The following is a 24,860-nucleotide window of genomic DNA, read 5'->3' as shown; positions in this document are numbered from 1 at the left end:
TTAAATATGATTTAAATTTAAGTTACACACAAAGCATTATCGTATTGCATACTGAATATCACATAAGTTATCGCATAATGCATTTTTCTTCAATATCGTGCAGCCCTAATCTACACACATATCTTTTCTTACACAAATATTTCTCACTATTGCTATGAGAAATATTTCATACATTATTGTCGATAAAGGACGTCTGAGAACAAAACCTTCAACTGTGTGTGACCAAAGAACACCTGAAATATGCATTCTCTCTCTTTCTCAAACACACACATTATATATATTATATATATAATGAATGAAATAGGAACTGCTGTGCATTATTCTCCACATATAGCACGTTCAGAACCATAAATTCATTTTGTCAGAAAAGCCGGTATTGTCCACTTTCAAGGGATCGCGAGTTCATGATTTACAGCAGAAACCGACAAGCGTTGTTGTTTGTGTACAGACACCGATAAGTCAGTTTTAGCGAATCAGTGCACAGTATTCAGGTCAGGTGACAAGGCTTCTAGTCACTTCAAAAACACACGCTAGCTGAGGGAAGTTTCGTCAAAGAGGAAAAAAGTGATCAAGGATTTATAATTTCGACTCCTGCAAGTCCTTTGTACACCATACACTTCTTACATGCTGAACCCTTGGTTGTCCTTTTGCGTTTATGTGTGTGTGTGTGTGTGTGTGTGTGTGTGTGTGTGTGTGTGTGTGTGTGTGTGTGTGTGTGTGTGTGTGTGTGCGTGCATGCCTGTGTGTGTGTCTGTGTGTGCCGATCTGTAAATTAGTGTGTCTGTGTGTTTGTGTGAATGTGTGTTTGATTGTGTTTTAAATGCAATTACAAAGCAATTACTTGATTTTGTTTAACGGAAATGTGGAGCTGTCTGCGTTTGCCAAAAATGACTGTTGGAGTTAACTGCTTTTGCTATATATATAAAAAACATACTTTCAATTAACTTTCATTTTGTTAGTTACCTGTATTTTTTATAGTTATTATTACTTAATCAAAACAACCCAACTGCACTTTGATTGGAATGCACAATAAAAAAAAAATAAATAAAAAAATAAATAAATAAAAAAACATGTTTTGTGAGAATTAATAAAAACGGAGTTATCCGTTTTTGCACATGAATATATCTGTCCTGATTTATTTGAGGGGAAGGTCTATGGGTGGGTAAATGTGTGGTTTTTTCGCTGGCTTCATTTTGCTTGTTGCTTAGCGAAATATGATTGACACGTGTGAAACACCCCGCGAGTTATAGGTAATATATATATATATATATATATATATATATATATATATATATATCTATATATATATATATATATAGCATACTTTTCTTTAACCATGCAGCAAACAGAAAAAAAAAAAAAAAAAAAAAAAACGTTTAACTGATAGTATTAATCGGTTAAAATTCTTAATTTCGGTTAACGGTTAAACGGTCAATGTGAGCATCCCTAGGCATTACACCTGTGTGTAAACAATGCTAGTTTCATCCCTCAATCATAATAAACACTGCAGCAAATGAGATGGCATATAGGCATGTTTGTAATTGGTTAAGCTACCTATTTCTTTATCTCTCAGTGGACACAGTTGTTTTAATTTTGAAGGAAAGAGAGAGAGAGACAGAGAGAGAGAGGCAAACTCACATCTTGATGTTCTCATGGTACTGTTTGGTATCAGACGGCTGGTTGTACAAAGGCTGTAGGGAGACAGATGAAAGCAGTAGAGTTCAGTTTCACACACAAACACACACCGCGGTCACATCAAGGCAGCCCAGCTCTGGGAGAACTTCTCTTTTTCTACCGTCCCATTTTTCAGTCAAGCCCAGAAACACAAAGACGATTGTCCTCTCCAACACCACATCTAAAACCTTCTGCTATCATCATCACACACTCGTTTGAGATGTCAAGTGTAGAGTTTTTCTGGCAGTAGGTCTCCTCTCTGTCACAGAAATCCAGATATTTGATGAAATGGTTGGCACCAGAAAGGCTGCTCTATCAAGGCATTGGTGGTCACTTCCTGTTTGGTTTCTAATGTAATGGATGCTGAGTGGCATCGTGCCAAACGCTTCTGCACGAGGTCAACAGCCATGTTGTAAACAAATAGGCAGCAGTATATGTGGTCACACACAGAGACTTGCAGGATGAAGGAGTTCATATTTCACACTCTGGAGGTCATGTTACAGCAGTCGGTTTTCATACACCTCAAATGTGTAGGTCAAAAAAAAAAAAAAAAAATTTGAATGAATTGGGAAATCAGGTCATTGAAAAACTCTGAATGAAAAAAAACATGAACATGGTCTTTACGTATATTGACACAGAGCATGATGACAAACTGAAGACACTGTCAAAGTCAACTCTGACATAACTGGCTAATGTGACACCTGACCCCATCTCTCCCCTGAACCCAAACTAAACTGTGCAAGTGCTATAAACAAATATATTGGGATCAGCTGACACCTTAAGCTATTTTTAATACAGAAGATTGATGGGGAAAAAAGAGGGACGATATGTGAAAAAAGGAAATAAGGAGAGAAATGTGGACTCACCAGCTCTACTCGAGGTCCAAGTCCCTCTAGGATCCGGTGAGCCTCCTCTGCCTTTTTCTGCTCAAAAAGCACACAAGGCGCACATGTCAGCAGCACATCACCACAGCAACACACCTTACACTCTCTCTAGCGCACACAGAAACAAGCGAGTGTATAAGGGATGCACTATTAATAGAGCTTGCAACAGAAGACACTCGCTGCCCTCTGCCATCTACCTCTCTCCTCTCTCTCTTTGTGAAAGGGAAAGAGAGAGAGGGTGGGGGGGGGAGATAGCTGGGGAGGTAATCCAATTAGATGCAATAAAGAAAGAAGAATCTATTACATTCTGTGCTGTCCTGCTCAAATGCAGAGAGAAAGAGAAAGAGAAAGAGAAAGAGAAAGAGAAAGAGAAAGAGAAAGAGAAAGAGAAAGAGAAAGAGAAAGAGAAAAGAAAAATGGAGACCTAATAGGGACATGGTGACAAAAGCAGCAGATTGCTGGCAGTTTTGTGTGGCTTATGTCTCTTCCACACAAACATACAAAATGAAAGCCTTAAATTATCTAAACTACATTATCTTTCTCTCTTGCAAACAAAACTGAAAACTTTAAGAATAGTCACACATAGGTTCTAATGCACTGTCTAAAAATAATGGGGTGATTTTATTCCATTTCGGAGATTGGATAAATAGGGCACTCTCTACTAGCCATTGATGCTTACTTCATTTTCCTAGTGTGGGCGATATATTCTTGTTTATGACCAGACTAAGAGCAGCTCACACTCTGAAATCATCTTTTTCATTCAGCAGATCTGATCACCAGATGAAATGCTCATATTTTTAATCGTCAATCTAATAATTGCTCTTTCACTATACCAGGTACACTCATTATAAAACTAAACTGAGTTATTACTGAGTCATCGCTGTGATTATGACGTCAACCATGAGCACATACAATTATGACCACCCACATTTACATTTTATATTTAACATATTCAGAATACAGCAACTTCAGCTGCCCTGACATATGAACTACACATTTCATATGATAAGTAGGGCTGCAAACAGCAGCTGCACTGGTAACTGATTATTCTATTTCTTCAATTTATTTTTTTTTCATGTTATGAAGGTTATGATTTAAATAGCAGATTTAAGTTACAAAATGAATTTGAAATTATTCAGCTATAATATTACCATGAAGGATTAATAATACTACATTCAAATGTTAAATAAAACAGTTACATTTATTAATATAAAAACTGATTAAATTGAATTGAATTTATAATTTCATTTTTACAAATAACAATTACATTTATTTTCTTATGTAGGTACAGATTTAAATTACAAAATTTAATTATATAAATAATTAAATTATGATTCACTAATTAAAATACTAATTAATAACATTACATTAAAATACTAACTAAATCAGTTAAATATAATTATTAATATTAAATATATATTTATATATTATTTATTTTATATACATTATAATTATTAAAGTTACATAATAAAATAAATTATTTTTTATATATTTTACCAAAAGTATTTCATTGGTCAAAATCAGTGCTCAAAAAATATGTTTTGCATACTCTATGAAATATTTGTAGCTTAATGAATACCTGTTTACTGTTAGAGCAAGCATTTAATTTATTATCTGTTTTGATTTGTATTGATTTGTCCAATGCAAATAGGTTAGACAATCATAACAGAATTAAAGGTACTGTAGCCAAATCAGCTTTTATTTCCAAGGGAGAAAGGACACAAAACCTTTCCTTTCCAGTTTCCCTGCTGGAATCTTGACTAACATTGTAAGTGAACTTCAAAGTTAAACAACAAACAGGTACTGTAGAACATGGCACCTTTAATAAGACAATTTCCTCTCCCACAGTGAATCAGCGTGATTCTGGCACTTTAAAAAAAACTAGCTTGTGTATTGTATCCCACGGTTTTAAGAGAGCATCGAGTGCTTCCAGAAAAAGAGCAGGAAGGGGTGGGTGCTCTTCAGCAGTACCGCAGCATGAGAGACCTTAATGGATTAAGAGATGGAGGGTGTGATTAAAAGATCACAGCAGGACAGAAGCTAGAAACACCTGACAGAGGAAACCAAAGTACAGACCTGGATAAACTTGAGGCTGATGGCAGATCAAATTATGATGGAGATACAGCTTTCAGCAGTGTATACTGAAATTTAGTGCTAAAAATGAACTTCCAGAGGCATTGAAAAAGAAAGCCAGTAATCCGACCACTCAAACCTCAGGATTTTTTCTGGTTGGTTTGATGCAACCACCATCACACTAACAAATAAAATGTGCTACATACACAGTGGACTCTCAGATGGTCCAAATACTAGATATCTGTCATCATTTTTGTTGTGCCTTTATAAATAGATGTCGGCAATTGTCACAGCCAAAACTCCATTCCTAACATATACGCTGTAAACTTGAATACAGTACTGACTTCAAGTATTAACTACAAGTACTTGAAGTCAATTTATCATAAAAAGACGCAAATAAATATTTCATATCATATATGAGACATTCATACTCCCTACCTCTGGTTTGAAACTCTGCTTTAATACTCTGGTCTCTCCCCACTAGAGGGAGCACTAGCACCATAGACACATCAATGCTGTGTATGAAGGATACTGTGCCTCTCTCCATAGCTGCATCCCAATTTTTAATATATAATATGCAAGTGTAAGAGTAGTGCACCCCAAATGATAGTGCCTCAAAGTATTTCAAAGGAGCCAAGATGGAATGCTATATTGGACTTTTTCAGTAATTTACTGTGGACAAGTAGAGGCAAGGAATAATGTCAAAATTTTAAGATAGAAGCTAACGCTTATAGTATGCAGTAGAGGGGGGTGTCTGTCGCATCAATACACAAACGTGTAACAAGATGGTATATGTCAATTCTGGTGTACTGCCTTTATACAAATGAACAAGTATGTACTATGCCTTTAAGGAATTGTAGTGCACGGTGTGAGAATTAATACGTAGCCAATGGTTCTGTTTGAGAGAGTATCTAGAGCTACAGAAGTGGTGTGATTCAGCATAATGGACTGTGTGTCTGTGAGTCATATGGTGGTGGCGGGGCTGAGTTCACCACCAATCGACTGCAGCACCTCACTAATCATTTAACAGCTCGTTTCTCTCATTAAGATCTGTCACAGCTGTTTGACTTACCTGCGTCTGTTGAGAGATTTTTTTTTTTTTTGAACACTAAAGTTCATTTGTTTAATATGTGTGTGTACTTGTCTAATTTATTCATACATACACATATACATAATTCATATATATAATATACATACATACACATATACATAATTCACCCAAGACTCAATGCACAAGGGCAACGAAGGCTTTCCCATCTCGTCCAAGCCAACATATAAAGGTCTACTGTGGCATAAGTCACACAAAAAATTAATGATGGTTATGGGAAGATTGTGTCACAACACACAGTGCATCACATTCTGCTGCGTATGGGGCTGAGTAGCCACAAACCAATCAGGGTGTCTGTGATGACCCGTGTCCACCGTCAAAAGAGCCTACAATGGGCACGAGACCATCGTAACTGCACCTTGAAGTAGTGGAAGGTCGTCTGAATCAGATGAGTACCATTTTCTTTTTCATCACATGGACAGCAGTGTATGTGTGCACCATTTACCTAGGGAAGTGATGGCACCAGGATGCCTTGTGGGACGACAACAATCTGGTGTAAGGAGTGTGATGCCCTAGGTCCGGCCATTCATGTGGACGTGAATTTAGCAACTTGGCGTGTTTTGGCAGCACGCAGAAGGCCAACAACATATTAGTCAGGTGGTCATAATGTTTTAGCTCATCAGTGTATACAAGATGCAGTGTGTGCAGTGAGTTTTTTTTTTTTTCATCTCACCCTGTTTTCATCATAGATGATCTGGACAAGGCTGCGGTGTTTGGCTTCACTTGGTGGAGGTGAGATGGTGCGCTCTGGCTCCTGGGGTTTCGCAGCCTCTTCCTCCAGTTGTTGCTAAAAGAAAATACAGAGCATGAAAGATCTTCCCAACAACAACCCTGACTGCCATAAATCAACAGTGACAAAGATTACAAAATAAAAAATAACTAGAGATGCACCGCTACTAAATATCTCCGCCCATACGATAGCCGATTATTCAGAATATCAGATAATATTATATTTAAATGCTATTTATTTTCAGATATAATAATTGCACTCAAATAAAAACTGAAATGTTTGTATACAACTCAGATGCACATAAGGTACTTTTCATAAGCACTTGTCTTCATGGCAAATTTATTCAAACATGCATATCTAATTAAGAGTAATTAAGCTCCTCTCTAGTGTTTTTTATAGCTAAATAATGAACTGTGAACATCAGATAACTTTCCTGAATGCAACGTCAAGTGACATTGTTCACAAGCTGTTTTATTGGCATCTTTCCACGGTTAAAACCGTGAAAATAGAATTATTACATGAGACATGATATGGGTTTCAGTAAATTGTATACTGAACTATAAATTGTATACTAAAAATATATCTTTCAACATTCCCTCTGATATTCAAGGGTTAGTTTACCCAAAAATGAAGATTCTGTCATTAATTACTCACCCTCATGACGTTCCACACCCGTAAGACCTTTGTTCACTCTTCAGAACAATTTTTAAGATATTTTTGATAAAATCCGATGTCTCAGTGAGGCTTGCATCGCCAGCAATAACACTCCCTTTTTCAATGCACAGAAAGCTACTAAAAACATATTTAAACCCATTAATGTGACTACAGTGGTTCAACCTTAATATAATAAAGCAACGAAAATACTTTTTGTGCTCCAAAAAAAAGGTTCAAAACTTTATGAATCTTTTGTTTCCGATTCAGTGGTTCGGAAACTGCCTAAGTCACGTGAACTATTGAAGTTTCACAACATGTATGACGTAACAAAGCCTCGTTTACTGAAATCGTGATTTTGGCTCTCTGAACCACTAATTCAAAACAAATGATTCGCAAAGCTTCGAAGCTTCAAAAAAAGTATTTTCGTTGCTTTATAATATTAAAGGTCCCGTTCTTCATGATCCCATGTTTCAAACTTTAGTTAGTGTGTAATGTTGTTGTTAGAGTATAAATAAAATCTGTAAAATTTTAAAGCTCAAAGTTCAATGCCAAACGAGATTTTATTTAACAGAAGTCGCCTACATCGAACGGCCAGTTTGGACTACATCCCTCTACTTCCTTCTTTAATGACGTCACTAAAACAATTTTTTGACTAACCTCCACCCACAGAAATACACAAAAAAGGGGGCGTGGTCTTGTTGCGCTCCCACGGAGAAGAGCCAGAGTTGCGTTTGTAGAGTGTGTTTGTCGCCATGTTGTCGAAACGGTGTTATTTTCATCCCGCAGTCCAATCACCTTTGTTTGGCCTTCCCAGGGACGCTGTACTTAGAGATCAATGGTTACAATTTATGTTTAACTCGGTTCCCAAAAATTATAATTGTGGTATCCTTACTGCAATAGTTAATGTTGGACTGCAGTGCACATAATGGCCACAAGAGGGGACTATGTTTATGTAATATGGCTGTTTTCCGTATGAGGTACTCTTCTGAGTGAGTGCTAACGTTGTACATTTTCTGTGGAGATTAAAGAGTTCAGTCTCTCGGGAATTATTGTCTTTTATGTTCATTCGGCACAACACCACAATAATCCACATGTAAAACTATGTGCAGCACACGTTATGGTAAGAGGCGTGACCTTTCCGGGCAAGGAGCGCTAAGCTGCTGTCGAATCACAATACAGGAACCGTTGGCACAATCAGAACTCGTTACGTATTTCTGAAGGAGGGACTTCATAGAACAAGGAAGTCATCAGCCCGTTTTAATGACAGTGGAAACAGCGGTATACAGATAAGTAAATTATGTGAAAAATACTGTTTTTTTACACGCGAAACATGAACACATGTTATATTGCACACTATAAACACAATCAAAGCTTCAAAAAACCACGAAAAACGGGACCTTTAAGGTTAAACCACTGTAGTCACATGAACGGTTTTAAATATGTTTTAGTAGCTTTCTAGGCATTGAAAAAGGGAGTGTTATTGCTGGCGATGCAGGCCTCCCTGAGCCATCAGATTTTATCAAAAATATCTTAATTTGTGTTCCGAAGATGACTGAAGGTCTTACGGGTTTGGTACGACATGAGGGTGAAGGGAATTGAGGTGATCTGTCACGTCGCATTTAAGAGCATCAAAACGCCATTTAGTGTTTGAATTTCATAATAAAATGCACAGAATTTGAAAGATGAGACATTGTTTCTTATTAGAAGTAAAGCACAAAGCTTTTTGCAATTACTGGATGGGAGGCACATTACAAATAATGTTCGGTGTAGGGCAAAAACCAGCAACCTGGCAACCCTGCTTTGAACTACGGGTGATTCATAGGGTCAGATAGAGCCTGCTTTTATGTAGCTATTTTTTTAACTGTTTTATTGTCACGTTAACTTGCCCTAAATTCAACACAAGATACAGTTTCTTTACACACACTAGGAGTTGCAGGCTGACACGTTTTTCCACACCCTTTTGACATCAGTGCATCTCTAAAAATAACTAAACTGAAACTCTTATTTATACTTGTGAAAGAGGACAAATGTAACTTTTAAAATAAGCAGTCAGACACAACAAGGATCCAACATTATGTGAGCTAATTTAACGCTACATCCTCATAAGAAGAAATAGCAGAAAAGCTTTCTGATTGGCTTAATAACACCAACTCTTTAGCTAAGAGAGTCAGCGAGACAACTTAATATTCAAACATTAATGATCAACAAAAATTTCACAGCTTATACACAGATGCACACACACAGGCTGAGGCCCTGGCAGCAATGAAATCCTGAAATGGGCCTCCTTGCAAACATAAGCCTAAACTCATATGGATCAGCTCTAGCGCAGGATCAAGACACTGTGTGCGCTGAGTTAAAGAAAATAAACGAGCCGTCCCGTCGTGCTCACAGACAGACAAACACACGGTAATCTGATATTCTCACTTCTCTTTTCTCTCCATCACTCCCTTGCTTTACGTTAAAGTTTACTGCACCATTTAATTGCCCCAGATGTTTTAATGCTTGGAGGAAACCTGAGGGGAGAGGAGAGAGATGAACGGGGTCCGTTACCTCACTGAAAAAAGATGCCAAATCTTTCAGAAGAAAACAGTATGGGGTTGAGGGGCAGATGAGGAGAGGTTCATTTTTCTTAGTAGCGTGACTGTACTTATACAACCACTCGGGCTAGAAGCCGTTTCACTCCCTCTCCAATCCTCCATCTCCCCCACAATGGACTAGCCCATGGAGCGCAGGTGGCTTCGATTTATTGAGAAGCCGTTTGGACACGGTCCAAAACCTCAAGTGAATGGGGGGGTCTGTTTTACAAGAAGACAGGGTCTGCTTATATATTTCTGCAAAGGCCCTGATAAAAAATGACTAGAAATATCCAAGAAAAAAATTCTAATGCAACCTTTAAAGATTGCCTTATTATACATACATTTACTCTTGTGCAAATTAAAACATATAATAGTTGAATATACTTGATGCAATTATTCAGCTGAAATAAGTGACCTAAAATTATACTGCTGAATTAATGTTTGAAGTAGACCACTGAGTAATGGCACTGCCAAGAGAGAGAAAGAGAGCTAGAGAGGGAGAGAAAAAGGAAGGAAGGAGACAGAGAAGAAACAGAGGAAGTGTGTTTGTAGCCGTGTGGCCTGCTGTGGCAATAACCACACAATAATCACAACTCTTCTCCGCACACACACACTCATCTACTACTGCTTCTAGACTCAAAGCATCCAGATTACATAACACTAACTGCACTGTGGATGAAAAGTATCTACTTATGCTTATTACTCTGAAAGCTGTACTTAGAAAGAAATCCTTGTTTTCTTCTAAATAAAAAGCTTTGCAACGCTTTCCTGATGCTTATTTTAGAAGGCCAACTTTTCCAGAAATAAGAAAAGTTGCATTCAAAAATGCATTTTAGGATCCTTTATGCAAATAAATGGACAGAATGTGCTTGGAGGGGACATTTATTTGAGGGTCCATAGAGTTGCTTGTCTAAACAGCCTCAGAATAGATGGGTTGAAGCATACCTGTTTTTTACGCAATTTGCAGATCTGCTGCTCCACCATGGTGATCTCCCGGTCCACGCGGTCCATGTTCTGGATTAGCTCCTCTTTGGAGAGGCGGGTGGGAACCAGGTCCAGGTCGGCCTCCATGGGCACCGGGCTCACAGGAGAGATGGGCTCAATCTTTCCAATGGAACTGCTGCTGTTGTGCTCCTGCATAAAAACATCATTGTACTTATTCAAACCTTGTAGATGCTTTGTGGTGTTTGTCAAAGCTGTGGGTTTCAATTATTTTTCCTCTGATTAACAAGAATCAGAAAGACATTTACCCATTCTGGTTGGAATCACTACAATCCCATCTAGGATGATTAATAATAATTATTAATATTAATTATCAAATAGACTTCAACATTTTCTCAAGAAAAATAATTTAGATGCAGGTGCTAAAGTGTTCAGAGGGGTTGTTGGCAAGCTGATATTTTAGTAGCGAAGGGTGTTCTGGTTGGTTGCTATGCCTGACTAAATGACTGCTAAAGTGCTCAGGGTTTAATATATTATATATAAACGTTCACATAAAAGATTGTTTAATGTTTTTGAAAGAAGTCAGTTTGCTCACAAAATGTAACTTAACGTAATTTTCAGCAGCCATTACTCTAGTCTTCAGTGTGACATGATCCTTCAGAAATCACTCTAATATACTGATTTGGTATTGAACCAAAATCAGGACGAGATGTCAAGAGTTGCGACCCTAAAATGGACAGAATTCTGAAATATTTTACCCGTTTCGTCTTATCGTAGGAGCTATGTTGCCCATCACAGCTCGATACAGGCATCAAAAATACTATCTCTTTGCCGCAGATCTGCGGTAAGTTCTCCCACAATTTTTTTTTTTTTTTTGGTATCTTTAGGTTTGGTCTTAAAAATGGTATTGTAAATGCTAAGCGAACCAGAACTAAATGTAGCATTTTCTTTTTTTTTTGTCTGGACCAAAAGAACCAAACTACAAGTGTGAACAAACCCTAAAACAAACTACACCATTTGAGAACTCTCATGTCCTTAGCACAAACAGGGTGGGATGCGTTACGTGTCAAGGTTTCATACAAAGGTTTGGGGATTTGAATATACCCCTAACCTCAAGCATGAGCAATAGCAATAGTGATGCATGCCTTGGCAAGCACCACAAATTAATACAATTCAGCATTTCAAGGGTTTTTTTTTTGTTTTTTTTTTACATTTTGGGTTCTTGGAAATAGATACAATGCACCCATTCTTCTCTAAAAATAAATGGGGTTACAACAGAGAACCGTTTAGAAACTCTTATAATAAATTGGTGAATGTACACACAGCAGATCAGTGGTTGAGACTATTGGAAAATCAGCTAATTTAAAGTGTGGTAAAGAGCCTCTGGGTTCATCCTCTGACATGAAGAGAATGTTATATAAGAGGAGTGATCAGGGAGAGTGCCTGCTGTTCTCTCTCTCACCACCCTTTAAAGATCACACAGGCAGAGCAGCCCTCAAGGCAAATGCCTGGACTGCGTGGACAGAATCACCAAACAAAAATGAGACTAAAAAATACAATAACAAAAAATAACAAACAACAAGACTTTGTTGACATCTGGCTCACATGAAAGATTATTAACACCCCATGTGTTTTAAAATAAGAAAATAAAAAGATTTATTTAAACAAACAAACAAATAAATAAATAGTTTTATTATTTATGAGAAAAAAGACAATGCAATTGCCATGTTCCATAATTAATCTCATCTTTATGAAACCCCTCAACATTTAAATGTGTGGCTAAAATATCTAATTCCAGGATGTCCATGGAAAGAGAGAGAAAGCCCAAATGCCCAAGGACACCCTGAGAGCCTTGCTAATGTTCAAAACACATTCCTAGGGGCATTCCAAACTTCAGGCAGGATTTAACACTTGAAAGAAGATTTGACAGAGTCACTTTAGGATTCAAAGCTGTATACTCTCTCTCTCTCTCTCTCTCTCTCTCTCTCTCTCTCTCTCTCTCTCTCTCTCTCTCTCTCTCTCTCTCTCTCTCTCTCTCTCTCTCTCTCTCTCTCTCTCTCTCTCTCTCTCTCTCTCTCTCTCTCTCTCTCTCTCACACACACACACACACACACACACACACACACACACACACACACACACACACACACACACACACACACACACACACACAGAGTGTAGAATGAAAAGTGAAATGTGTGTATAAGAATTAAAAACCCCAAGCTGCTTTTATATAAACATAAACCTGAGTACTCAGAAATGGATATGCACTGCAGTAACCTTCACACAAACAGGTACCAACACACACACACTTGCACATCTATCTTTGTGAGGACATTCATTGATTTGACACAATGCAATCTCTAGTAGGGCTGGACGATTATGGCCTAAAATCAAAACCTCGATTAACTGAACATTTTACCTCAATTATGATTAATGAACAATTATTTTGTTTCTGTTTTCTTTTTGCCCTCAAAGTTCACTTACATGGTTTGTACTGTAAATATGCTTGACTATTAAAGGTGGGATATTTTTTCCTATTGAAAGAGGGATCTGACACAACAGCTCAGTTTCAGCAGATATTTCATCTATGGTTCGTAACATTTCTTACAGATTTTTGCTTGTTGTAAATCAGATACATATAAATTAGCACAGTACCAGTATGTAATGAGAGTAATTGCGTGTGTTAGTCATACCGTGTCTATTAACTGTGAAGCTGTAGGTTGTAAATTGTTACTTCAAAAGAAGAAAAATATATGCTATAATAGCTTTTGAGTTTCTAAACTACTTTAGTGATAAATCACAGAACAGCACTGACAACTAGTTTCTGCTCCTCTCAGGAGTAGCTCACGGTAGCTTGATATAATAATACATATCCAAACGTCTAAAATCGCTTGAAAGTCCAAACTGGCAAACTTAAAACAATCAACTGACAAAGTTTAGTGAAGAAACAAGTAAGAGTAATCTCACTTCGGGGCTCGCGAGCCGTCTCTGTGTGTTGACTCGGCGTTCACCTCCATGTTGCTTTCATACTGCTGACTGGAGGGGGCGGAGTCACGTGGCTACACGCACTGTAATATGTTTTTAAAGGGGGAAGTATTAACGGGATTAAAAAACGAAATAACCGACATGGGAAAATTGCGTCAGTTAGAGGTTCTGAATTTCGTTTTTTGATTTCTTTTTGATTAATCGTCCAGCCCTAATTTATAGCTCCTTACCCTAGCCCTACTCATTACAACTAAGTGCTCAACACGCACCCTAATTATAACCTTATCCCTAAAACCAAGAGTTGACCCTTAAACAGGCCTTTAAAGGAGTCTCAGAAAGTGAGACCCAGACAAAATGTCTTCACTTTTCTCTCTGTCTCTTTGTACTCAGATGGCCTAAAACTCAAACCGGTTCTCACAGACAGTTGTACAAGTACACACACACACACACACACACAAACACACACACAGAGAAACAGACTGAGGGTTAATGTGGGGCAAGGATGTGTAAAGTGTTTTATCCCTATTTATTTCTCTTTGAAGTTCTGTGCAGTGAGCCTGATTCATTTATCAATCATCCAATCTGTCATACAGGTGGAAGCAAAGAGACACCACAGTCCTTAGAGCATATATAAGAGTCGAAACTTTGCTAAGGGGTAAATAACGGAATAACAGTTTAAAAAAGTGATTTTTCACTATTATTTACAACAGGATCTGCATTTTTGTTACAAGAGACAATAAAAATATCTTCAACATGTCAGTCTCTGAGTAATATGTAATTAATTTAAGCCACAAAATAAACTTCCATAAATGATTCCATAAAATAAGTGTAATGAACTACGCAAAAAAGCATTTCAAACATCTTCAGCACGTTTTATAAATGCCTAAAAATCAAACATAGTTCACCCCATGCGCACGTTACCATGTCTGTCAAAAACTTAGGCTGGCTATCAGCTGAAATATTAGAATTAAAAACAATCGACATAACACATCAAATCACTTCACTGAATACTTATTGGCGCAGAAATAAATATTTATTACCTTACGATCCATCTGTTTTCAAATCCACATTTGAATTTCAAAACATCGATATCTGCATACGAGAGTATAAATTTGTTCTTCACTCACTAAAATTCAATCACGGAACTGAGTGAAATACTTCACACTGCCTTCTAAAGAAAATAAGCGCCAATCCAATTGAAAAACTTCACCGGGTTAGTGAATTTTCTATGCATGAACTACGCATTCTTATTCTGACATTTTAGATTTGAATATTTTCAATAATTTTCTATTTCTGACTGATCTTTTTTCACCATAATTTTGGATATAGATGTAATTTTGGCAGTAGAATGCTAAATGAAAGATCTTGAGATGAGTCCCTGTAGTCATCCAATTTGACTCTCATATGCTGATATAATATTTATTATAAACGTGATGGGTGATTTTTATAAAAAGTAGTTTCAATTTGTTTAAAAGATTATGGCAATTATTAAAGTTTTAAAAAAAAAATTTCGCTGTTTTCCAGCTGTTTTTACATTTTTTTCATTGCTTTTGTGGTTATATGTAGTAACTTGCCATTTTGTGACATTTGGAGTTAATTTTCTACTCAAAATGCCACATTCACCCTCAAAAACGATTCATCGAATGTTACCGTCAGTGTGTATTGTGCACCAAGTATTGAGGTCTCTGTGTTCAGGTGACGTGTTACTTCTAATATGTAGATATGGTGTCTACACGATATCTATTGAATTATTTACTTAGATGTTTCTACTACTAAACCACTCAACCTTTTACAGGCCAAGTTAAAATTACTTATTTTCTTTGTTAATTTTACTTAACTTAGTTAAGTAGAGTTACTTAATTCCATATTTGAAATTTACTTAAAAAAATATGCGTGCAAAAACTTGCAAAAGAAAAATTAAGTAAATTTTACTTATTTTTTAAAATGTACTTCTCAAAGTAATAATAATACAGTTTATTAAAAAATGTAAGAGGAATATCACAGAACGTCAAATATTTCTTCCGGATTTAATTTGATTAACAATTTAATTAATCTTTTTAAAAAATGTAAAGTTTTATACATTTATCTGATTACTACTATTTCTGGATTGTGTGTATTAGGTTTTAAAACAGACAAAAGAATTCCTGGAGAAAAAAAAAACTTCATAGCTTACTATCATTATTATTTATAATAAATGAATAAATTGTTAAAGACTTTTATTGATTCAATTGATTAGATAGTCCTTTTGATTATTAACATGTAATTAAACCATTCAAATGGAAGGACAAAATTTAATTGGAAAACAATTCTGGAAAGAAAAAAAAAAGAAGATTTTATAGGGCTCTAGGTGAACAAGAGACTCAAAAAAATAATAATTGACTCAAATTTTGAATGGTAGTGTGTATTCAAAGAACTCATTTTCAAAATACAAAATAGTGTTTTTGATATTTTTAAAAAAATCTCAATCACGATGGGACTCTTGCTGAACTAATATCGAAAGCAGTGATATTTTGACTGCGCGTCTGATTATGGGATGACTGGACAGTGTGTTGTGGTGACATTTTCACTTGATCTTTCAACATGAAAGCTCTCAGCTGCCATGACAACAGCTGTGGCAAAACAACCCACCACTGTGGACATACCAGCACGTACGTGTGTGTATTCGCATTTCATTCTGTTCCAGACCCATTTCATGCAATGTTTCACGTTACAGACATGAATGATATCTCAAATCTCAAATTGAAACTTAAAAGGCATTACTAGGGCAACCAGGACTAGGAATGACTACTAATGACTAAGCAGTACAGCAACTGGTAACATGCAGCAAAGCCACTGGCAGTATCCATGTGGTTTTAGTGATCAGGAAGACAATACCCCATAGACTTACACTGGATTTAAGCCATATTTAAAGACTTGAAGGTGTGCACTTGGCTTGGCCCAGAAGGCAACTACCAAGCAACCACCCAGAATACCCTAGGATCATGTGGCACTTCAGAATCGATTGTTCATCCCAGCACAGATCAGCATTAGTCACTCTAAAGAGATGTGAAGAACATGTAAAATCCAGTTCTGAGCTCTGACTCAAAAACAGATTTATGAATCGTGGGCTGTCAGGGTAACACGAGTCATCTGACACCCTGAGCTGTAACAAGCCATTAGACACAGATGTGCTGGTTCACACCTGTCAGACTGCTGCAGGTATGCTGTAAATGGCATATACAGCCCACAATAGTGTATGTGAGAGAGACTCTTCCCCTCCCTGAGCTTTCAGTTCCACTCACTCAGTTTCATGAGTGTCATTCAGTATGACCGCTCTTACATAAAGAGAGGGAGAGATCTCCTCTGTCCACTTTGACTTGAGTGTCCTTTCAAAACTCCCACTGCTTCTGTCTCACCCAAATATGCTTCAAATCCTCATGTAAATATCCTCAATCGCTCAACCGTCACATCTAGGTCAGCTCCATTACTAATTAATCACTGTTGCACAATGGCTTCCACCTACACACACACACACACACACACACACACACACACACACACACACACACACACACACACACACACACACACACACACACACACACACACACACACACACACACACACACACACACACACACACACACACACACACACACACACACACACACACACACACACAGAGAGAGAGTTCTGCCTGCAAGCCCCATATTGTCATGGCTGCTAAAAATACACAAAAGCTTTAGGGGAAGTCATAACAACTCTGGATGGGGAGCGTGATCACACTGACCTTAGAGCACAACTCACACAGGCTTGCTCTGAGGGTGTAATCATTCTGCCCTTTACATCATGCCACAAGCAGGAGGTATGATCATAGTGACCTTAATCCTGCTGCACACACACAAACTCAGATGCACATTAAGGGGTAGGTCTGTGAGATTAATCATAATTGATTTTCGATTTTTGGCTTCCAACGATTATGAAAACAGAATTATCGAGCTAAACCGATTATTGTGCCGCTGCCACATTGCGGTGCACTTTCGTTCCTCCTTAAGCCAAACTTAACATCCAAATCAGCCAAATAAGGGAGTGTTGTAAAATGCAGTCTACCGTTGCTAAACTGTGGGATGTGCCTGATATTAAACAGTGTAATTAAAAGAGCATTAAGCCGCAAAAGAGACACTGTTCCCTAGGCGGCTTTCTGTCTGCACAGTCAGAGACGGAGCGGAACGCACATAAAAGCAAAGTATACTGTGGGCTTCGGATTCGCGCCTAAACAGTCAAACAGTCTACATACAAAAATGTCAAAATGCCGTTTTGGTAAGTTTCCTCATCGTAAACCCAGTTGGTTATGTCTTGAGTGAATGTAACAGCCGAGAAAGAATGCATGTGTAACGGTATCAGTGTTCTGGATCAGTGCATTATGTCTTAAAGTGACAGCAGCCTAATATTCCTCCTGTCTGTGTTTTTAATGTTAATCAAACAACAAAAGTCAAGGAAGTCACTGAATAGCTTTTGTAACTTTAATAATGATTAATCTTTATTTAATTTATACAGTGAAGATTATATGCAATGTTTTACATTTGATTACTGTCACAACAAATAGTGTGTGAGGCTGTGTGCTTAACTATTATGGTAATCTGCATCTTTCAAAAATATTGTATTCGAATATTTGGGCTCATAAAAAAACTAATATTCAAATATTTTTTATTTAAATGATGTTTAATGAGAAAGAAGTTTTTTTTTTTTAATTCATCAAGTTTTCACCATTCCTGAACAAGCTTACAATTAGGCAATATATACAGCAAGCTTACATTATATCTTAAGGTTTTCTTTTAGTTGAAAACAAACGAGAACAAAAGCATTTAAGCCTGAATGGGGAACAAAAAAAAAATAAAAAAAACGCTATTAAAACAGACTGCGCCAAAGATCGTCCAGAACGTACATACACTCGAGTCAGCATATGGTAATCATTTTTATATCACATTTTTATATCACGTTTCACATATTCATTTTGAGAAAAACAATAATATCCATGCTCGGGTGAGAAAACGCACTCCGCTGACAGACGTTTGTAGAGACACAAAGATAACGATGTGCTAAGCAAAGTTTTATACCGCGTTTTGTGTTTTTTGTTCTTAAACCAGTCTCCCTCAACGAAACTTAAAGGAAGCATATGCCTCGAGATAATTTCCTCGGGGCCTCGGGGTACAGCTGCGCTGACCTGCATTCATGAATGTAGTGATGGACAGCTGTCTTTCCTCATTTGATTGGTGTCTGGATTTCATGTGATTTATCATAGTAGTGGTGATATTATAACTCTGTTTCATTAATTCATTTGATCAAAAGTAATTCCATTTTATATGATCATTTAATGAGATAATTTTCATTTAAGTTATTCCAAAGTTCATGAGGCAGATAATGACATTATTTGATCAAATACAATCATCCTGTTAACACACTCCACAGCACTACCAAGTACGTTTAATTATAAAAGAGTTTTTGTTTAAGCTTGGGATTTATCATGGATTCACTGCATTTACGGCCAGTAAAGCAATGTAGTAAAATTTAAATAGTATTTTTATTTTTCGTATAATAATTAGATCGAATATTTGACTATTTGTGCACATCCGTACTGCAAACAGCACAAAAAAAAAAAAAAAAAAAAACTGTAATTTTCCTCTCAAGAAAACAAACAAAAAAAAGATGTTCTTAAGAAAATATGTACCAAAAAAAAAATTCGAATTCACGTAGGAACATTGTTACACACTTTTTAGAATTTATACTAAGACACTTCTTTCCTTTTTTTTTTTTTTTTTAAGAAGATTTTCATGAATCCAGACCCTGGATTGAGCATAATGGAATGGAACAGAAAGCATGGGTTTTCCAAATGTTTTGTTTTTAAAAGTTGAACCATTTGTATGCAAACAAACAAAAAATGTATACAAATGCTTCTTCATAAGAATAAGTCAACAATTGAGAAAAAAAAAAAAAAAAGCTTTTTGGTCCATTTTCCCAGAAGAGAAACTATATTTTATCATTTAAGATTTGTAAGACTTGCAAAAATCAATTTCTCTTTGGAGATTTTAATTATTTTCACTTCTGCTCAACTACTGTTGTGGTCTATTAAATACAGAGCTTACCAATAGAATACAGAATACATTTTTGTGTTCTTCTGTCAAGAATATACTGATAATCGGCTATACTATCCACAAGATGAGACTGTTCCTATAGCCAAGATTATATCGCAAATGCTTTAAAACTTTTGCCAACAGCATCATGTCTCTTCCTGCACAATTTGACTCATCTCCTGGGTTTTGTTGTTCTTGTGAGGAAGAGAATAGTGCGAGTCTCTCAAGCAGTCAGTAAACACTCTCAGTATTGGCTATGTGATGCACACTTGGCAAAACCTGATACAGTCTGGTGACACCTACAGTTGTAAAGCACCAAATATGAATCTCACATGGTATGAGGCAGCAGTGTGTTATTATAGAGAGGCTGCATATACCCCACCTACACACACACACCCTTCACAGAGCCCCTGACCTAGAAAAGAAGAGTTCCTAAGAAGTTGCAGAGTTATTCCAAACATCTGCCTGTGCTGTTTACCGTTACACCACATATACATTCATTCCCTCACAACCTAACAAATAAAGCCACAGCTGCAAAGTCAGAGGTTCTGCTATTACTGACATAACTTTCTAAGATGCAGTCTTTTAGACACACACAACCAAAACAGTATCTAGACACACAGACACACACGCCTGTTTTAGCAGGCTTATGTGGTGGTAAATGGCAGTGCTGACCGGGTGATAAAAACTCAGGCCAACAGAAAAGGACAGGCTGATTTACGAGGCCAATAAATATGGAGTAAGTGATAATCTGCTGAACAGACTTATTATCACTATTATCTACAGTCAAATTAATCCATGTACAGCATGCATCATCCTTTCTAGCCTAATCCCACAATAGATCACAACGCACAAGTCTGAGGATTCAGAGCCAGAATATTAACTTTAAAGCTTCTTATTAGGAATTAAAATTCTCGTATGCATCGTGATTCTAAATGTAGTTTTTTTTATTGCATGTGTGTGATGACAGATTCTGCTTGCTGCCAATCACACAAACGAACACAAAACCACTGCATAAGTATATAAATTTGCATATGGTTTCATTGTTGAAGCGAAATACAAAGGCAATCAGATTAATACAAAGACTGTCTTTACTGTCCCCTTTGATCAATTTAATGCATCTTTTGTTTTTTTAAAGAAAAATATCTTACTGACCCCAAACTTTTGTAGTAGTTTAGTAATAGTAGTGTGGATTTGACAGTCCCCCTGTAGTCGAAAATCTTATCCCTTAAAACTCATCTTTGATCACCAAAATGACACATTTAAATGTTTTTTCTGTGAAAAAAAAATAAAAAATCTTCATGCCTTAAAATAGCTTGAATGTAACTCTACACCCTTGCCTCATTTAATATACGCAGATCAAAGAATATGCAAATTAGCCCTGCCTCCACTCACTCACACCAGCTCAGAGATCCACTTGGTCAACTTACTAAGGTAAACACTGCACAATGGTATCACTCTTTACAACATTGGACACATAACGATAATTTATATGAGTCGGACAGCTGCCTTCTAACAATCAGTATCTTTACAAACACTTTGAACAACTCAGAACGTCAGTGGAGAGAGACATATAGTTCATCATAATATCGTAATATACATCATATACCCGCCATATTGCTAAATCTACACGATTTTTCTTATCAACAGAAAAATATACCGGGATAACCTGCATTCTCTCGAGACTCCCCTGATAGTTTGCCATTAATGATATGCTATAACGCCCACCAGCATGTTGGTTTGTCTTAAAACATATTAAAAACACCACATAGACATATAAACAACATTAAAAACTTGATTTTCACCACAGGGGGTCTTTAAAACTTTTTAGTTGTTGCAGATTGTAATTGGCAATTCACTGGCATCTTGATTCCAAGAAAAAGGTTGACGTATCCAGTAATTAGCAATAGTTACTAATATGGCATGTATGTGGGTATTAACATCAATCTGGAAATTAGATTTGCTGACCTTTGCCATTTCCTCAGCTGCACCCACAGTGAGGGGCTGACGATGGGCCGAGTGACGAATAAGAGACTCCGTCCCGATTTCCAAGCGAGGGCGCTTCATCTCAGAGTACTCCACTTCTGATTGGCTGTTGGGATCCTGCAGGTAAATGTGTTCATATCGGATGTGGGGCTCTTGACCTCTGTACAGGGAGAAAAGAGCAGGAGGAGAAGTGAATTATGGATGATATACACACATTTGCCTTATTCCAAAAGAATGTCAGGATGAAAAGGTTAACGAGGCAGATTCATCTTTTTACATACACTAAAGTTGACATTTATCATCATCAGAACACAACAGACCTCAAATGGCTGAATATGATTCCAGTAATACAAGACACTTCCACTTCATATTCATAAGGAGGGCAAGACTTGATATGACCAAAATCTTGTTTCAGTGAAAAGTGATTTTCTCTTGGTCTTCTGTTGTTTGATTAACATTAATGAGACAGACAGCAGTTTATTATGCTGCTGTCCCTTTAAGAACGAATGCACAGATCCAATATACTGACAAACAACCTGTTTTAACCCAAATGTTTATGTTAATTTAAGACATAACTATGTTTACGTGAATGCTCCACATGCTATCTGAGAGTGGCAGCTTTCTGTGTGCGTGCATCTGGTGTGTCAGTCAGCGCGACCACCAACTGCATTAAGTTCTTTTTCCCAGCTTATTGTGCTTAACTAATTACTCTCAACATCAAGCACCTCCCACTCTTTATTTTCTCATTTATGCATGTCTCTTTATCACTCTTACGTGTATATAACTTCAAGTAGTACTGTGCTGAATACTGCAAAATAAATGATAAAGTAAAATTTTGAACAACAGACAATTTATACCATGGTAATGATTTATACCGTCATACCGCCCAGCCCTAGTTGATTTTAAACAATACTCATGATGCATTTATTCGAACAACTGACCCTTCGCAAAGACCCGCCCCCCTAAGTTACTGTTGCTTTGTCAGACAAGCCATGGCGCTGTCATGCCACACAGAGTGAAAAATACATCATGAAGCAAAGAGGACACTGACAACATGTCGACAGACAAGACAAAGCAGGTTACTTATGATATTGAACACAGCTTTCAAACTGTGTAATTTTTTAACAAATTCGAACAATAAATACAGTTTTGTGGATCTTTAAAGGATTAGTTCACTCTCAAATAAAATTTTCCTGATAATTTACTCACTGCCATGTCATCCAGGATGTTCATGTCATTCTTTCTTCAGTAAAGAAAACATAAACATGAATTAACATGAGAAGGAATGTTGTTTCAAACAGGGAAAGACGTCAGTACACACCATTTTTCAAGTTCAAGTCCACTGAGGTTAATCTTCTATCTCCTGACTGCTTTGTCGGACAAAATGGCAGATTCTACGTTATGATTGGTTAGATCGCTTGTCAATCAAATTCCCGGCGAAGGGTCAATTGTGGGAAAATAAACATTCTTCAATAAAATCTAAAAAAAAAAAAAAACACAATATAAATGTCCTGTATGACCCATAGACATGCTACCATAACACCAGCACTACACATCCATTAGGGATGGGTCCAATGAAACAACCAGTAATACAAGAGCAGTCAGAACAGGTCATGATCTCTGCAATTATTTCACAAATCATCGGCTAAGTACAGGCCGCCCAGACCAAAGATGATCATAACCATGGCAATGTTTGAGTGCTGGAGGCAACAGTGCCTTGTGGTGCTTGGTACAGGAGTGAGCCTTTTCACACGTGAGTGCGAGGAGCGAATTGACCTTGATGGTGGTGGACTAAGTGTGCAATATAAGAGGAAAAGAGAGGTGCTTGACCCTCACACAAATACATTATTCACATCAATCACACATACACTATGTTTCTTGTTCTCAATGTCAACCAAACATCTGTCCTTCCTGTATTATATCTGATTTTACAATGCAGCAACTTATTTGAGTGTGATTTGATGCCAATGCTTCATCACAGATTTAATTTTGTCTGTGACTGCACTATTTGGGGGGATGATTGAGCATTTTCTGATAAATATTTCAAAATTATGAAAAAATACTTTTTTTACTATGCTTGTTTTTAGGGTTGCACAATTTGGCACAAAATTTGATTATAAAAAGAATATTATTATAATAATAATTATTAATATAATTATTATTCAAATAAAACAAGACATTACTATTGCAATATTTCACTCTCAAAAAAAAAAAAAAAGTAATAATTGACCAGCACCCCACTGAGAGAACTGTACAACTGTAAAAGTACATTAATGTAATTTATGGATAGCTTAATTTCTTTCTTTTTTTTAAACCATCAAGCATTATATTTTGGCAGAGGACTGCAGGGAGCAGAGCTTTTGTCTCATTGTTTTGAAAGATCTTGCATTCCCAAATGCACGTTATAATTGAGCCAAACTTTTTATTATGTTTTATTTTGATTAATCGTGCAGCCCTACATGTACATGTTTTGATTGAGGCCCGAATTGGGTGAGCTGCTGTACTTTGTGTGATCAGGTGGTTCACAGGCCTTCCTGTAGCTCAGACTGATCAAGAGCAACACATATACACACATGAACTCAATAACCCTGAACGGCAATAGCATACATCACACTGAAACCACATGTACACACACACCGTTTCAAAAGACTTTCCGTTCCTGTGCCAAAGCCAGAGATCAGACACATATGAGCACACTAAATACACACATATGCACTCAATACCCCACATCTATACATCCCCATTATTTTCCCCACAGATCACACATACTGCACACTGTGTCTGTTTTACATTTGTAAAACGTCATATAAACAATATACAGCACATACTTTGCATTTAAATACAGTACAAAAAATTAGAGGTGAAATCAGGTCATTAAGATTCTTAAGACAAACTAGACACTAGACATCGCTGAGGTTTAAAAATTTAGCGCTTGTGTATAAATGGGTGTGTCTAAATGAGTGGATTGTACACCATTGAGAACAAGAATGGGTGTATCCCTCGTATCAATTACATGGTCTACCCGGCTTAAATAAACAGTACACACAGACTCCAGTACAGAGAGTGATTAATGCAAACAAACGCTGACGTAAATGCATGAGTGCTGGTACCACCACACAGACAATGAAACAGAGA

The 24,860-nt window shown here is 37.0% G+C and overlaps 1 protein-coding gene across 5 annotated transcripts in view; it reads right to left on the bottom strand.

The window, feature by feature from the left end:
- The window catches only part of ncor2 (nuclear receptor corepressor 2), a 124,156-nt gene that overhangs the window by 55,731 nt on the left and 43,565 nt on the right, over nt 1–24,860 (bottom strand). For all 5 annotated transcript variants that reach the window (XM_067395116.1, XM_067395121.1, XM_067395120.1 and 2 more), the window contains exons 4-8: nt 21,708–21,885; nt 10,645–10,833; nt 6,413–6,526; nt 2,541–2,597; nt 1,639–1,691 (exon numbers count right to left, since the gene is read on the bottom strand). In XM_067395116.1, coding sequence (XP_067251217.1) covers nt 1,639–1,691; nt 2,541–2,597; nt 6,413–6,526; nt 10,645–10,833; nt 21,708–21,885 — 591 coding nt within the window. The remainder of the gene's footprint in view (nt 1–1,638; nt 1,692–2,540; nt 2,598–6,412; nt 6,527–10,644; nt 10,834–21,707; nt 21,886–24,860) is intronic.

Source organism: Chanodichthys erythropterus, chromosome 9, assembly GCF_024489055.1.
Source record: "Chanodichthys erythropterus isolate Z2021 chromosome 9, ASM2448905v1, whole genome shotgun sequence".
In the NCBI taxonomy this organism is placed as follows: domain Eukaryota; kingdom Metazoa; phylum Chordata; class Actinopteri; order Cypriniformes; family Xenocyprididae; genus Chanodichthys; species Chanodichthys erythropterus.
Note: the sequence above shows the minus strand (reverse complement) of the source record. Positions and strands in the feature narration are given on the sequence as shown.